Genomic DNA, 13,478 nt, shown 5'->3' with positions numbered 1-13,478 from the left:
CTTATCAGTAAAGTTGATATGGAAAGGAATTTAAATATGCAAGCTGGGTTTATTATAATAATTTAAGAAGCAATACTAGGGTAGGCCTGGTGGCACACTCCTGTACTCCTAGCACTCTGGGAGGCCAAGGCAGGAGGATCACTTGAGGTCAGGAGTTTGAGACTAACCTGAACAAGAGTGAGACCCCGTTTCTACAAAAAATAGAGAAATTAGCCCAGCATGGTGACACATGGCCTATAGTCCCAGTTAATTGGGAGGCTGAGGCAGGAGGATCACTTGAGCCCAGGAGTTTGAGGTTGCAGCAGTGAGCTATGATGACACCACTACACTCTAGCTAGGATGACAGAGCAAGTCTGTTTCAAAAAAAAAGAAAGGAGCATGAATTCTGTCCCTCTGTTAGGTGATGCTTTTAAAAATCTATTTGGCAGGCCAGGCGCGGTGGCTCACGCCTGTAATCCTAGCTCTCTGGGAGGCCGAGGCGGGTGGATTGCTCAAGGTCAGGAGTTCGAAACCACCCTGAGCAAGAGCGAGACCCCGTCTCTACTATAAATACAAAAGAAATTAATTGGCCAACTAATACATATATAAAAAATTAGCCGGGCATGGTGGCACATGCCTGTAGTCCCAGCTACTCGGGAGGCTGAGGCAGTAGGATTGCTTGAGCCCAGGAGTTTGAGGTTGCTGTGAGCTAGGCTGATGCCACGGCACTCACTCTAGCCTGGGCAACAAAGTGAGACTCTGTCTCAAAAAAAAAAAAAAAAATCTATTTGGCAAGAAAGAATTAGTGTAAGAATCAAATGTGATATGTGATTCTAGAAGTAATGGAGATTAACTTCCTCTCAGTGGAGATTAACTTCCTGTTCATCTGGAATTGGTTGTTTTGCAAAATAACCTAAGATTCTTGAAGGTGAAAGGGAATTAGGGATACCTGAAGATAAATCTGTAGAAAGTAACAATATTATCTGGACAGATAGTATTTACCCTGTTGAAGGAAAGCCTCTTTTTATGTCATCCTTACTAAGTAAAAGTTACTTACAAATTCTCCCGCTGGGAATAAATCTGGAGTCTAGACTCAAAAGCTGAGTACAAGTGGCTTTTGTTTTTTTTTCAGAGACAAGAGTCTCACTCTCTTGCTGGGGCTAGAGTGCATCAGCCTAGCTCACAGCAACCTCAAACTCCTGGGTTCAAGCAATCCTTCTGCCTTAGCCTCCTGAGTAGCTAGGATTATAGGTATATGCCACCATGTCTGGCTAATTTATTTTTATATATATATATATATATTTTAGTTGGCCAATTAATTTCTTTCTATTTTTAGTAGAGACAGGGTTTTGCTCTTGCTCAGGCTGGTTTTGAACTCCTGACCTTGAGCAATCTTCCCGCCTAGGCCTCCCAGAGTGCTAGGATTACAGGCATGAACCACCATGCCTGGCCAAGTGGCTTGTTTTTAATCAAACTTGCTTTCATAAAAGCCTTCCATCTCAATAGAGAAGCGGGAGGAGAAGCGGGAGGCTCATCAATGAATGTGCACCCCCCCATATGTACTGGTTTCCCTTTTTAAATTACTTCTTCCCCTTCCTATACCTCTACAGACCTCTCGTCCTCTGCCCAGACACCCACACGCCTTAATTCTGAAAAATAATAAGGGCTTGCTCACCAGTCCAATAAGATTGAATTAACTCCAAAACACAAAGTTACACAACTATGCTTCCATGCCAATAAAGAAGAGTAGGATTTTATTGCCTGATGTCTTTGATCTTATATTGGCAGAGTAAGAGGCAGCCTATAGGGAAAGTGCTCCCAAGGTAGCAGTTTGACACTTCTTCAGTTGCTTCTCTCAAATCAGTAGTAAGACCAGCAAAAGTGAATACCTGAGCCCCCCAAAACATCAGAAAAGGGAGATTGCCTCTTACGTAAAATCCATAACTTGGGTCAACATTTCCATGGTCTGTTGTTAATAATTTATGTGTTCTCTGCATCTCTATGTATCAACTTCCTAAAAGCAATTCTTGGCTGATGGCTAAGGATTTTGACATATGAATACCTAAAATAAGTTATATTTGAATTACATACTGAATCTTCATGATTACCAAGCTATTCTTATATATCTCTTAGATTCAAAACAAACGAAGCCCATGCCTGCCACCAAGCAGTCCTCTGAAACTTTCCCTACTTCAGAGGAAACAGGACTCTAAACTTTTGAAATAATTCATTCTGATACTGACCTGGGTAATGTTGCATTTTTTAAGTGTTGTATGAATGATTTATGAAAGATCACAGAAGACTGAGGCTATGTCTTACACTCATTATTACCCCACGTCACTTTTAAGTGACTAGCATAGTGCTAAGTACGTAACAGGTGCTCAATATTTGTCTAGATAAAAAGAAAAAAAAAAATTAAAGCTGTAGCTTAGTATAGCCTCAGTATGTATGTGTTTTTGTATGATCGCTAATGACTACAACATTTAGTTCTGAAAATAAAATTTTCAAAACTAAATGTATGTTTTTGTATGATTTTACTAATGACTACAACATTTAGTTCTGAAAATGAAATTCACCAATATAAGGTTATATAAGTTAATGCACAAATATATTTCATCCTCAAATTCACATAGGATATTCAGATACGTAATTTTATGGTCCTACTGCCCCGAGTCTCTATTTTAACAAGAGAGTTACAAGCATAACACAGGCATGAAATAGCTAATCAATTTCCATTTTTAAACTGATTTTTCACCTTAACTAGTCTCTGCTGCCAAACTGAGGTACAAATGTATTTGTATATGTTTGGAAAATAAACGATTTATGACATGTATTGGTCACTTGTGCTCTGATGGGGACAGACCCTTTGGTTAGCTACACAAATATTAATAACATTCCCAGATTTTGTTTTATATCTAAAAGGTGAGTTAAAAGCAAATCTTAAACGTCAAATTATACCTTTCCCATTAAAAAAAATCAAGCCAAAAAAGTTTGACCTCAGAAACACTTTTAAAAATCTCATGTAAGAATATGCTAAAAGCATATTTTGTTAAGCAGATATTCCCCCACTCTAGTGGAATGGTAAAGGAATTTTCTATTTTAATTTACTTCATCAGAAAAAAGAGCTCTAAGCTCCAGGCCAAAATAATTGACTTCTGTGGCTTTGAAGCAATAAGGGATCTAGTTGGACTGTTGTGTTATGTTTTTAAAAAATTCCTTCATCACAAAAATAGGAAGCAGAGAAAACAGCTGTTTTATTCAACTATTCACAGTAGAGAATATTTATAACCTGGTCACTGAAACATGCATTTCTTAGGCCATTCCTAGAATATGGGAGTAGCTGTTGCATAAAATACTGCTTTATAATTATTAAAAAAAAAAAAAAGCACATTTTACCTGTTGGGGGCACAGGGGAACCCCTCACTGGGTACCCTTTGTCCCTAGAACAGAATGGTAAAATCTTGGACTTGGTTCTTCTGCCCTGGAGCAATTCTTCCCCCATCACCCTCCAGTTCATGTAAGAATATGCAAAGAATTTCAAATATATTCAAATCACTTTCAAACTTTCTTTGGAAGTAGCCACAAAAAACACTCATCCTTTTTTAAAAAGGTCAAATTAGCTTACTTCTAGAGGTGTATTGGCAAGAGCTAATAATCCTAAGTCCAATTTCAAGCTACTTTTTTCCTCAAAAATCATCATAAAAATATATTCACTCAAATTTAAAATGTTTCTTGTTTCCATCTGTAGTGTTGAAATAAAAATAATATCTATTTAGTTAAAAAGAGTAGGTAAATGATAAAAAGTATTCTCAATGGTCTTGATTTTTCTATGCTCTATGCCCTAATTTTAATATAGCAACTGAATTTCAGTAAGATCCAGTCCAAAGATTTTGTTTTTTAAACTGTACAACTTATATATTTTTTAAACATATAACTTAATATGTACATGAAGTTTTAAAAACCCAGCATCTTACTGAAAAAAATTTCCAAATATTGGGGGGAAAATGGCTTTCAATCTCCTTAACGAAATGACATTTTCAGAATTGGGGCAGAACCCTGTGCCATAAAAAGGGTAATTCTTCCTTCCCTTCCTAATCATTCTTAAGGAGCTTTTCTTGTATAAAAAGAAAAGGTCCTAAGTTAATAACTCATCTTTATGTGAATCTGCATACACACATATATACAAGAAAGTCCACTGGCTCTTCATTCTTCTACTGTAGTGATGTTTCCAAATATTTGGCAAAATCCAGAGGCGACTGTGTAACAACCTCATTGCAATGTCTGTTGATTAGTTGATTTAAATCTTCATTCAAAAATGAATCCCCTTGTAACACTTTACTCTGGAAAAATATTAAAGTACAAGGTACAAGTTACGCATGCCATAAGCAAAAGCCAAGGTGTGAGCAAAGTTGAAAATGACAATAGCTGACAACATAATAATGACAGATGTTTGTTCAGATCTTGGACATATTCTATGTTGAATGAACAGTCTCATGACCATCTCTGAAGATTCCAACCCCATGCATCCATCCTACTATCAACTCCTAAACATTAAAAAAAAAAAATCTACCTATAAAACAATAAAGCAAAAGCTGGAGTTAGAGTTACTGAGAGATATTAATTTAGTTTTAATTTTCTCTTTTAAAAAAATGAAAACTATCACATACCTTCATTTTGGGGTTTGAAGATTCAACAGGAGGATTGAATGTCATTGCTGCCATGCTATAGGCCTCAAAAAGTTCAGCAGCAGATCTATAATCACAAATGTAAAAACTGTAAAGATACCACCAAATCTGTATAACTCAAAACAATTAGATTATACCTGGAGAATGACTAATTATTCTAAATCCATATATTAAGGATCAAGCAACCCACTCACTTAAAAGAAATCCTAAATTCCCATGTAATGTCAACATTATCCAACAAAATCCACCTCAGAGAGGTCTGGTATACATTTAGAAACATAGGCAAGGAGCACAGAGAGAAAGCTAAGCCAAAGAACCCCAATTCAGTGTAATCAAATCTTCAACCACAGTTATATGAATCATATGCAACCAAGTCTAACTTAGTCATGGCAGCCAAAGGAGTGAAGCATGGAGTTACCCTTCACGGACTTCAAACAGAGCTCAACCCTTTAGCTGTTGGTCTAGATGAAAAACAAGGAGAGGCCATTCAGAACAGACTACACATCTATATCCATGGCATGTAAATGAATCCTCAACAATTTGGGATTAATTCATATTCTCCTGAGGAGATGGGCAAGGGCCTACAAAGATTGTGATTAGGCTCACATCCCAAGCTCCATTCTTCAGAAGGTCACTATGAGTCTCCTTTCTCAAGCCATTGAGATAAACCCATTCCTTATCTTTCTCTAGAAAAGGAAACATCTGGCATAAAAGAGGCAAATGTTCAAGATGGCTAAGGGAAGTGTGCTAGAAACTGATCATTAAAAAGAATGACAAAGAACTTTTTTCTCCTTTTCAAAAACAAGGGTGGGATAAGGATGGGGGACAGGTGGGAAGTCAGAGGGAAGGAAAAGGTAAGTGGCCATTTTATTCAGTAACATCAAACGTTATTTCTATCCTACCCAGAGAAAGGGTTTATGGAAAACTGTAACATTCATGCCTCATGTAGAGGGGCAGCAGCTGACTTACTGCCTATAAAAATACAAGCTGCTGTTACCAAATCTCCTAGCATTTCAAGAGAAGCTGGAAATAAATTTTAGGTGAATTCTTCCAATATTTAAAAGACAGCAACTAATTCAATTTTTGTTCAAACTCTCAAGAGGCCAGAAAATCAGCCTGACCCACGTCACTTATCTGTGATCTCTGAAATAAAAAAACCAGTGGGCTTGCAAGGGAAAAATCTACAGCAAAACGTTATTTCTGAGTGGTGAGTACATCACAAGGTGGTATGGTCTGAACGTGTCTCCTCCCAAACTTGTGTTGAAACTGAACAGGCCCATGTGATGGTATTAAGAGGTGAGGACTTTAAGAGGTGATTAGGTGATGAGGGCTTCTCCCTCCTGAATGGGATCAAGGTCTTTGGCCCTGTTCCACTTGTCCCTTCTGCCACATTAGGACCGTGTTTCTCCCCTCCGTAAGATGCAGCAACAAGGTGCCATCTGGGAAGCAGACAGCAGCCCCCACCAGTCAACTAAACCTACTGGTACCTTGATTTTGGACTTTCCAGCCTCCAGAACTGTGAGAAAGTAAATGTCTGTTCTTTATAAATTACCCAGTCCCTGACATTTTTATAGCAGTATAAATGGACCAAGACACCATGGTATCTTTCATACTATTTTCTCCTCTTTTCTGTATAATTGAAGTATTTCCTAAAGTCAGTTTTTCAATTTCCAAAATGAAAAAAAGAGTTCAGTTAGCTGGGCATGTTGACACCTGCCTATAGTCCCAGCTACTCAAGAGCTGAGGCAGGAGGATCCCTTGAGCCTGCAAGTTCAAGGCTACAGTGAGCTATGACTGCACCACTGCACTGCAGCCTGAGCAACAGGGTGAGACCCTGTCTCTGCTGGAAGTACGCATCCAAGCTTCTTGTAGGTCAGAAGATACTCCTGGAAGGGCGACCCTGGTGCCCCTCTGGGTGGCAGTGTTCCAAAGCACCTCTTTTCTTCTGTCTTCTCATTTTCTCCCTTTCTTGCCTAACAGGATCATTCAAAAAAAAGACAAAACAAAAAGAAAGGAAAAAGAGGAAGCAAGGAAGCTCACCTTGGTTGTCTTGTGGTTTGTCTTTATATATATAAAGCAAATATGATATCTTATTAATTGTTGAACCTGGGTAATGGTGGGCATTTGGGAATTCACTATACTAGTCTTTCTACTTTTTTATACTTATCACACTTTTCATGATTTAAAGAAATATTTTAGGTGATTATCAAAACTAATAAAATCACAGCCAGCATGTTTTCCCTTTAAAGCAATTCAGAAATATGAAGTGAGACCAAATCCAGATACCCAACTGGCACTTTACATTTTGTAATATACTGCTTTATAAAACAGACTCTCATAGTAATGGCTATCAGGTGAATGCTGTAGTTTTAGAACAAGGCAATGCTACTAAATACTACCTTCGACTCAACTCCGGTTTGAGTGCTTCAGAGCCCTCAGAAGGTGCTCCAGCGATCAGGTGAGATGCAAATCTCTGCACTACGGGATGATAATGTCTCTGAAGAAGAAACAAGTCAACCATATTTGAAACAGATCAGTACTTCACAAAACACTAGCTACAGCAAAGATTTTAACAAAATTAAACCATTTAAATAAATAAATATATATATATATAGTACAGTATATGTAATTCATTAGAACCACATACCTACAGAAAGAATACTATCTTTGTTCATGGGATTGAAACACAAATCTGTTTGATGACCAAGTTATTAGTGACATAGCTTAATCTTGTTTTTACAGTATAAAAAGAAAAGCAATTTCTATTTCAGAGTGAAAAAAGTTAGTTTACAACAGGTTACCTGACACTTATATTTTCTACACATCCCATTCTAATGCTGTCCATAATGTATGATCATTATACAGGTGAAAACATCTTGAAACTGGGCCTATTGAAGTATCCTTTGATAGGACTCAATACAAATGTACCTGATAACAAATCCTCTTCTATTCTGAATAGTGTTAGGGAAAGATTTCAATGAGTTCTCCATAAAATGTCATTTTCTGCTTCCTTAGAAAATGTACTTAAAGCTTAAAGAACAGTAAAAGCAAAATAAAATGTAGCATATTAAAACAGGAAATCTAAAAAAGGCAGCCCCAGAACAAAATATGTAACATAACTAAGTATTCTGGCAATAATAAGTATTAAGAGAAAAACTGAAAAAAAATCACTCACATACCAAACCAACCAACCCACCCACCCAGGACTCCTCTTACCCGCAGTGCATGCAATTCCCACAGCGCTGTGTTCTGAGCATTACAGTACTCAGGCTCATCCAGCTCAGGGAGGAAAACCCCACTTCCCTGAGATTCACTGTCAAGTAACAAATCTGTTTTGGGGAAAGTCTGCAAAAATGTCCCATAAAAAGAAGGATTAATTACATTAACATTGTTAATTGGTCTGTGCTTGTGTTTGCATTTAAATTTATGGCTGTATAAGAGTTATAACATCTTCATACCTAGTTTTAATAAAAACAATTTAAATTTATATCACACAAGAGCAAGAATTACAAAAGAATGTTTTATCTTGGCTTGCTTTGAATAGAATTTATTTTATCTTGCAAAAGAAAATGAGAGTATTCTTTTCACCCTGCAATCCCACTTTTAAGGAATCTTTCTTATAGAAATAGTTACATACACGTATAAAGATATTCACTATAGCATCATTTGTAATAGCAAAAAAAGAAATAACCTATATCCATCAAGAGAAACAGAAAGAAGCAAAAAAGTCAGACTGCTTAGATTGGAATCCCACCTCTACCACTTACTAGTAGTACCATGTCCTCTCTCGATCTCAGTTTTCCCATCTGTAAAATGGGAACACTACTAATAGCTATCTCAGAGTCATGAAAATTAAGTGATTTAATTTTTATAAAGCATTGCCAACAGTGGCAGGGACATAGTTAGAACTATATAAGTATTTGTTAAACAAACAACCAAATAAAACTGACAGTCAGGCCGGGCGCTGTGGCTCACGCCTGTAATCCTAGCTCTTGGGAGGCCGAGGCGGGCGGATTGCTCAAGGTCAGGAGTTCAAAACCAGCCTGAGCAAGAGCGAGACCCCGTCTCTACTATAAATAGAAAGAAATTAATTGGCCAACTGATATATATATAAAAAATTAGCCGGGCATGGTGGCACATGCCTGTAGTCCCAGCTACTCGGGAGGCTGAGGCAGAAGGATCACTCAAGCCCAGGAGTTTGAGGTTGCTGTGAGCTAGGCTGACGCCACGGCACTCACTCTAGCCTGGGCAACAAAGCGAGACTCTGTCTCAAAAAAAAAAAAAAAAAAAACTGACAGTCATTAAAGAAATAAAGTAATAATATTTGCAGTGACACGAAAATGTGTCTACTACAATTAAGTGCTAAAAAAAAAAAAACTGTAGAGTGACAATGTACAGCACAATCCCTTTTCCATTATAAAAAGGTTGTCTTGTTTGTGGGTGTGTGTAGTATATGTGTTTATACATAAATTTTTTTTTTTTTTTTTGAGACAGAGTCTCACTTTATTGCCCAGGCTAGAGTGAGTGCCGTGGCGTCAGCCTAGCTCACAGCAACCTCAAACTCCTGGCTCAAGCAATCCTCCTGCCTCAGCCTCCCAAGTAGCTGGGACTACAGGCATTTGCCACCATGCCCGGCTAATTTTTTTTTGTATATATATATATATATTAGTTGGCCAATTAATTTCTTTCTATTTATAGTAGAGACGGTCTCGCTCTTGCTCAGGCTGGTTTCGAACTCCTGACCTCGAGCAATCCGCCCGCCTCAGCCTCCCAGAGAGCTAGGATTACAGGCGTGAGCCACCGCGCCCGGCCTATACATAAATTTTTAAAAATTAATCTGGATGGATACCCACCTAATGGCACTCTAGGGGAATGTCAATAGCTATACAATTTTATACTTTTATGTACTTTCCCTTTTATAATTTTATGTACTTCTTGTGTCACCTGATTTTATTATAAGTATGAATTACTTTTGTAATTAAAATGATAACATAAAACGGGAAAAAAGACACACATGAAACAGAATAATCATCTATTCATCTGTATCACTACTCACATGCATTAATATTCTGGTAGTTGCCAAAATGCCAATACTTGAATTTGGAAGAACATGAAGAGCGAGGGTACAAAGGCGCTTGATGAAGGCAAGGGCTCGCTGCTGAGAAACTTGCTTTCGGCGCTTAGTCAGCATGACATCAAGGCACTGGAGTACCGTCTCAATACCTTCATTGGTAGCACCTAAAACAGCAGACATATTCTTCAAGGCTGTTCTCATTACTTTTTTATCATGCAACTGCACTGAACTCCAGAAAAACCCAAGATGAACTGCTGTACTGTCCCAAACCATTTCCCTATCCAATAAGGTAATGCCATACTGCTAAGGAGATGCAGTGGGCTATATTTACTGCATCTCCAGTCAACTCCAAAAGTTCCCTCTCTCCAAGTCTTACCTAAGATTAATACAGATGCATGGCACTGGCAGACCACATGTTCTGTACCAGATCCTATTTCTCATTTGTCATTGACTACAATTCTGGTCATAACACATTCTTGGAAGATAAATATGTATTAAGGAAACATTATCTAAACATACATACCTGCATGTAACTTGAACAGTGTTTTGTAGAGATGTGTATAGAATTTCATTGGATCAATATTCAGAACATCACCTTTGAAATGACAGCAAACACCAATTAGGTACGTTATACCTCCAAAGATAAAGCAAACAAAACTTCATTAAGAAAATATCTTATTACCTTGTCCAGAAAGTATATGAAAAGCAGTCTGGACACAGTGAAGACTTTCTTGATAGCTTAGGTCCTTTAAAAAAAAGATATTAAGAATGATAATTTCTATTTATATATATTTTTAAATTTATTTTTTATTTCTGCATATTATGGGGGTACAAATGTTTAGGTTATGTATGTTGCCCTTGCCACCCCCCCAGTCAGAGCTTTAAGTGTGTCCATCCTCCACATGGTACGCATCACACTCATTATGTATATATATATATATACCCATCCCCCCCCATCTGCCTGACGCCTGATAAATGTTATTCCTATATGTGCACTTAGGAGTTTATCAGAGAAAGCAATTTGCTGGTGAGTAAACATGGTGCTTATTTGTCCATTTTGGGGATACTTCACTTAGTAGAATGGGTTCTATCTCTATCCAGGAAAATACAAGAGGTGCTATTTTACCATTGCTTCTTATAGCTGAATAGTACTCCATGGTATACATATACCACATTTTATTAATCCACTCAAGTACTGATGAGCACTTGGGTTGTTTCCACATCTTTGCAATTGTGAATTGTGCTGCTATAAACATTCAAGTACAGATGTCTTTTTTATAGAATGTCTTTTGTTCTTTAGGGTATATGCCCAGTAATGGGATTGCTGGATCAAATGGTAGATCTACTTGTATCTCTTTAAGGTATCTCCATATTGCTTTCCACAGAAGTTGCACTAGTTTGCAGTCCCAATTATCATTTATATCTTTAAAGAAGTAATTCGTTAATAGAGTTTACTTACTCCAGACTCAATGAGAGTATGAAGAACTACTAATAAATCATCAAAAAATTCCACATTTATAAGGTGAGCAAACCTAGAATCAAATAAAACTGAGTTAACAGATAACCTAAAAGCAGAAATAAAGCAGGTAAAAATTAGTCTAGACTTTAAAACTATATTTTTAATATTCCTCATTTCAAATGTTAGCTATGTCGATAATGGCAATTATTGATACTTTTCATTAATTCAGATTGGCCCTTTTGACAATTCAGATACTGTTGGATACTATACTCAGTAGGAATATATGAGGCACTAAACAGACTAAAAATAATTAAAAAATACTTTTGCCCTGAGAAAGAAGTTGCTAAGAGCCAACAACTTCCCTAAAGAAAGTTTACTATGCATCCAGCACTATTCTATGTCATAAAGGAAACAGCGGCATCAGCTTATAAGAAAACAGGTGGTAGGGCTGGGCACGGTGACTCATGCCTATAATCTTAGCATTTTGGAAGGCAGAAAAGGGAGGATCACTGGAGGCCAGAAGTTCAAGATCAGCCTGGGCAACATGGCAGGAGATCTTGTGTCTACAAAAAAATATTTTAAAAATTAGCTATGCGTGGTGGCATAAGACTATAGTCCCATAGTCCCAGCTACTCCTCCAGAGGCTGAGGTAGAAGGACTGCTTAAACCCAGGAGTTCAACAAAAAAAAAAAAAAAAAAGAAGAGGGAAAGCAGGTGGTGGAAAGAGAGAAAGGAGGAAAGAAAGATTCTGCAATTTATAAGAATATGGGCCGGGCGCGGTGGCTCACGCCTGTAATCCTAGCACTCTGGGAGGCCGAGGCGGGCGGATTGCTCAAGGTCAGGAGTTCGAAACCAGCCTGAGCGAGACCCCGTCTCTACCAAAAATAGAAATAAATTAATTGACCAACTAAAAATATATATACAAAAAATTAGCCGGGCATGGTGGCGCATGCCTGTAGTCCCAGCTACTCGGGAGGCTGAGGCAGAAGGATCACTGAGCCTCGGAGATTGAGGTTGCTGTGAGCCAGGCTGACGCCACGGCACTCACTCTAGCCTGGGCAACAAAGTGAGACTCTGTCTCAAAAAAAAAAAAAAAAAAAAAAAGAATATAGGCCGGGCGCTGTGGCTCACGCCTGTAATCCTAGCTCTTGGGAGGCCGAGGCGGGCGGATTGCTCAAGGTCAGGAGTTCAAAACCAGCCTGAGCAAGAGCGAGACCCCATCTCTACTATAAAAAAAACAGAAAGAAATTAATTGGCCAACTGATATATATATATAAAAAATTAGCCGGGCATAGTGGCACATGCCTGTAGTCCCAGCTACTCGGGAGGCTGAAGCAGAAGGATCACTCGAGCCCAGGAGTTTGAGGTTGCTGTGAGCTAGGCTGACGCCACGGCACTCACTCTAGCCTGGACAACAAAGTGAGACTCTGTCTCAAAAAAAAAAAAAAAAAAAAAAAAAAAAGAATATGGACCCTATGACAGCTTTAAATATAAAATGGAAAGAATACTGGTTCTACTATCTAGCTCAGACTCTGCTATTAATTACCTATCTCTTACTAGGTAAATATCACTTGATTGTCTTGGGCCTCTATTTCTAGAAATAACTAAGAAAACCAAATAGGGTTAAAGAGAAAGAATCATATGAGCCACTAAATGTGAGAGTATTCTGTATACTATGTTAGGCATTAAAATAAGTCAGGATAGGCCGGGCGTGGTGGCTCACGCCTGTAATCCTAGCACTTTGGGAGGCCGAGGCGGGCGGATTGCTCAAGGTCAGGAGTTCGAAACCAGCCTGAGCGAGACCCCGTCTCTACCAAAAATAGAAATAAATTAATTGACCAACTAAAAATATATATACAAAAAATTAGCCGGGCATGGTGGCGCATGCCTGTAGTCCCAGCTACTCGGGAGGCTGAGGCAGTAGGATCGCTGAGCCCCGGAGATTGAGGTTGCTGTGAGCCAGGCTGACGCCACGGCACTCACTCTAGCCTGGGCAACAAAGTGAGACTCTGTCTCAAAAAAAAAAAAAAAAAAATAAGTCAGGATATCTCTTCAATATTAGTGAAGAATTTTTGACCCTAATCTTAGAACAAGCCACTAGACATAATATATTCCATGTGTATTAGTACAACTTTTTGGAAAAGGAACTTGGCAATATTTATCAAAATTTAAAATGAGCATATCCTTTGATCTGGCAATACATGCACACAAGTACATGAAGATATATTATATAAGCATTTCCAGTGCAACACAGGGGACTAACCAAATAAAGTATCACATA

At 38.2% G+C, this 13,478-nt stretch overlaps 1 protein-coding gene across 2 annotated transcripts in view; it reads right to left on the bottom strand.

Moving 5' to 3' along the window:
- Positions 1–1,705: 1,705 nt before the first annotated feature.
- Positions 1,706–13,478, bottom strand: part of NOC3L (NOC3 like DNA replication regulator) — a 31,901-nt gene continuing 20,128 nt past the window's right edge. The window contains exons 14-21 of one of the 2 annotated variants that reach the window (XM_012766333.3): positions 11,198–11,270; positions 10,421–10,484; positions 10,262–10,333; positions 9,721–9,902; positions 7,881–8,009; positions 7,064–7,161; positions 4,647–4,731; positions 1,706–4,319 (exon numbers count right to left, since the gene is read on the bottom strand). In XM_012766333.3, coding sequence (XP_012621787.1) covers positions 4,191–4,319; positions 4,647–4,731; positions 7,064–7,161; positions 7,881–8,009; positions 9,721–9,902; positions 10,262–10,333; positions 10,421–10,484; positions 11,198–11,270 — 832 coding nt within the window. In that variant the 3' untranslated portion in view covers positions 1,706–4,190. Of the gene's footprint in view, positions 4,320–4,646; positions 6,638–7,063; positions 7,162–7,880; positions 8,010–9,720; positions 9,903–10,261; positions 10,334–10,420; positions 10,485–11,197; positions 11,271–13,478 lie in introns of both variants that reach the window. The other variant, XR_012922879.1, reaches the window with a different exon arrangement.

Source organism: Microcebus murinus, chromosome 14, assembly GCF_040939455.1.
Source record: "Microcebus murinus isolate Inina chromosome 14, M.murinus_Inina_mat1.0, whole genome shotgun sequence".
Lineage (NCBI taxonomy): Eukaryota > Metazoa > Chordata > Mammalia > Primates > Cheirogaleidae > Microcebus > Microcebus murinus.
This window is presented reverse-complemented; position numbering and strand designations above follow the sequence as displayed.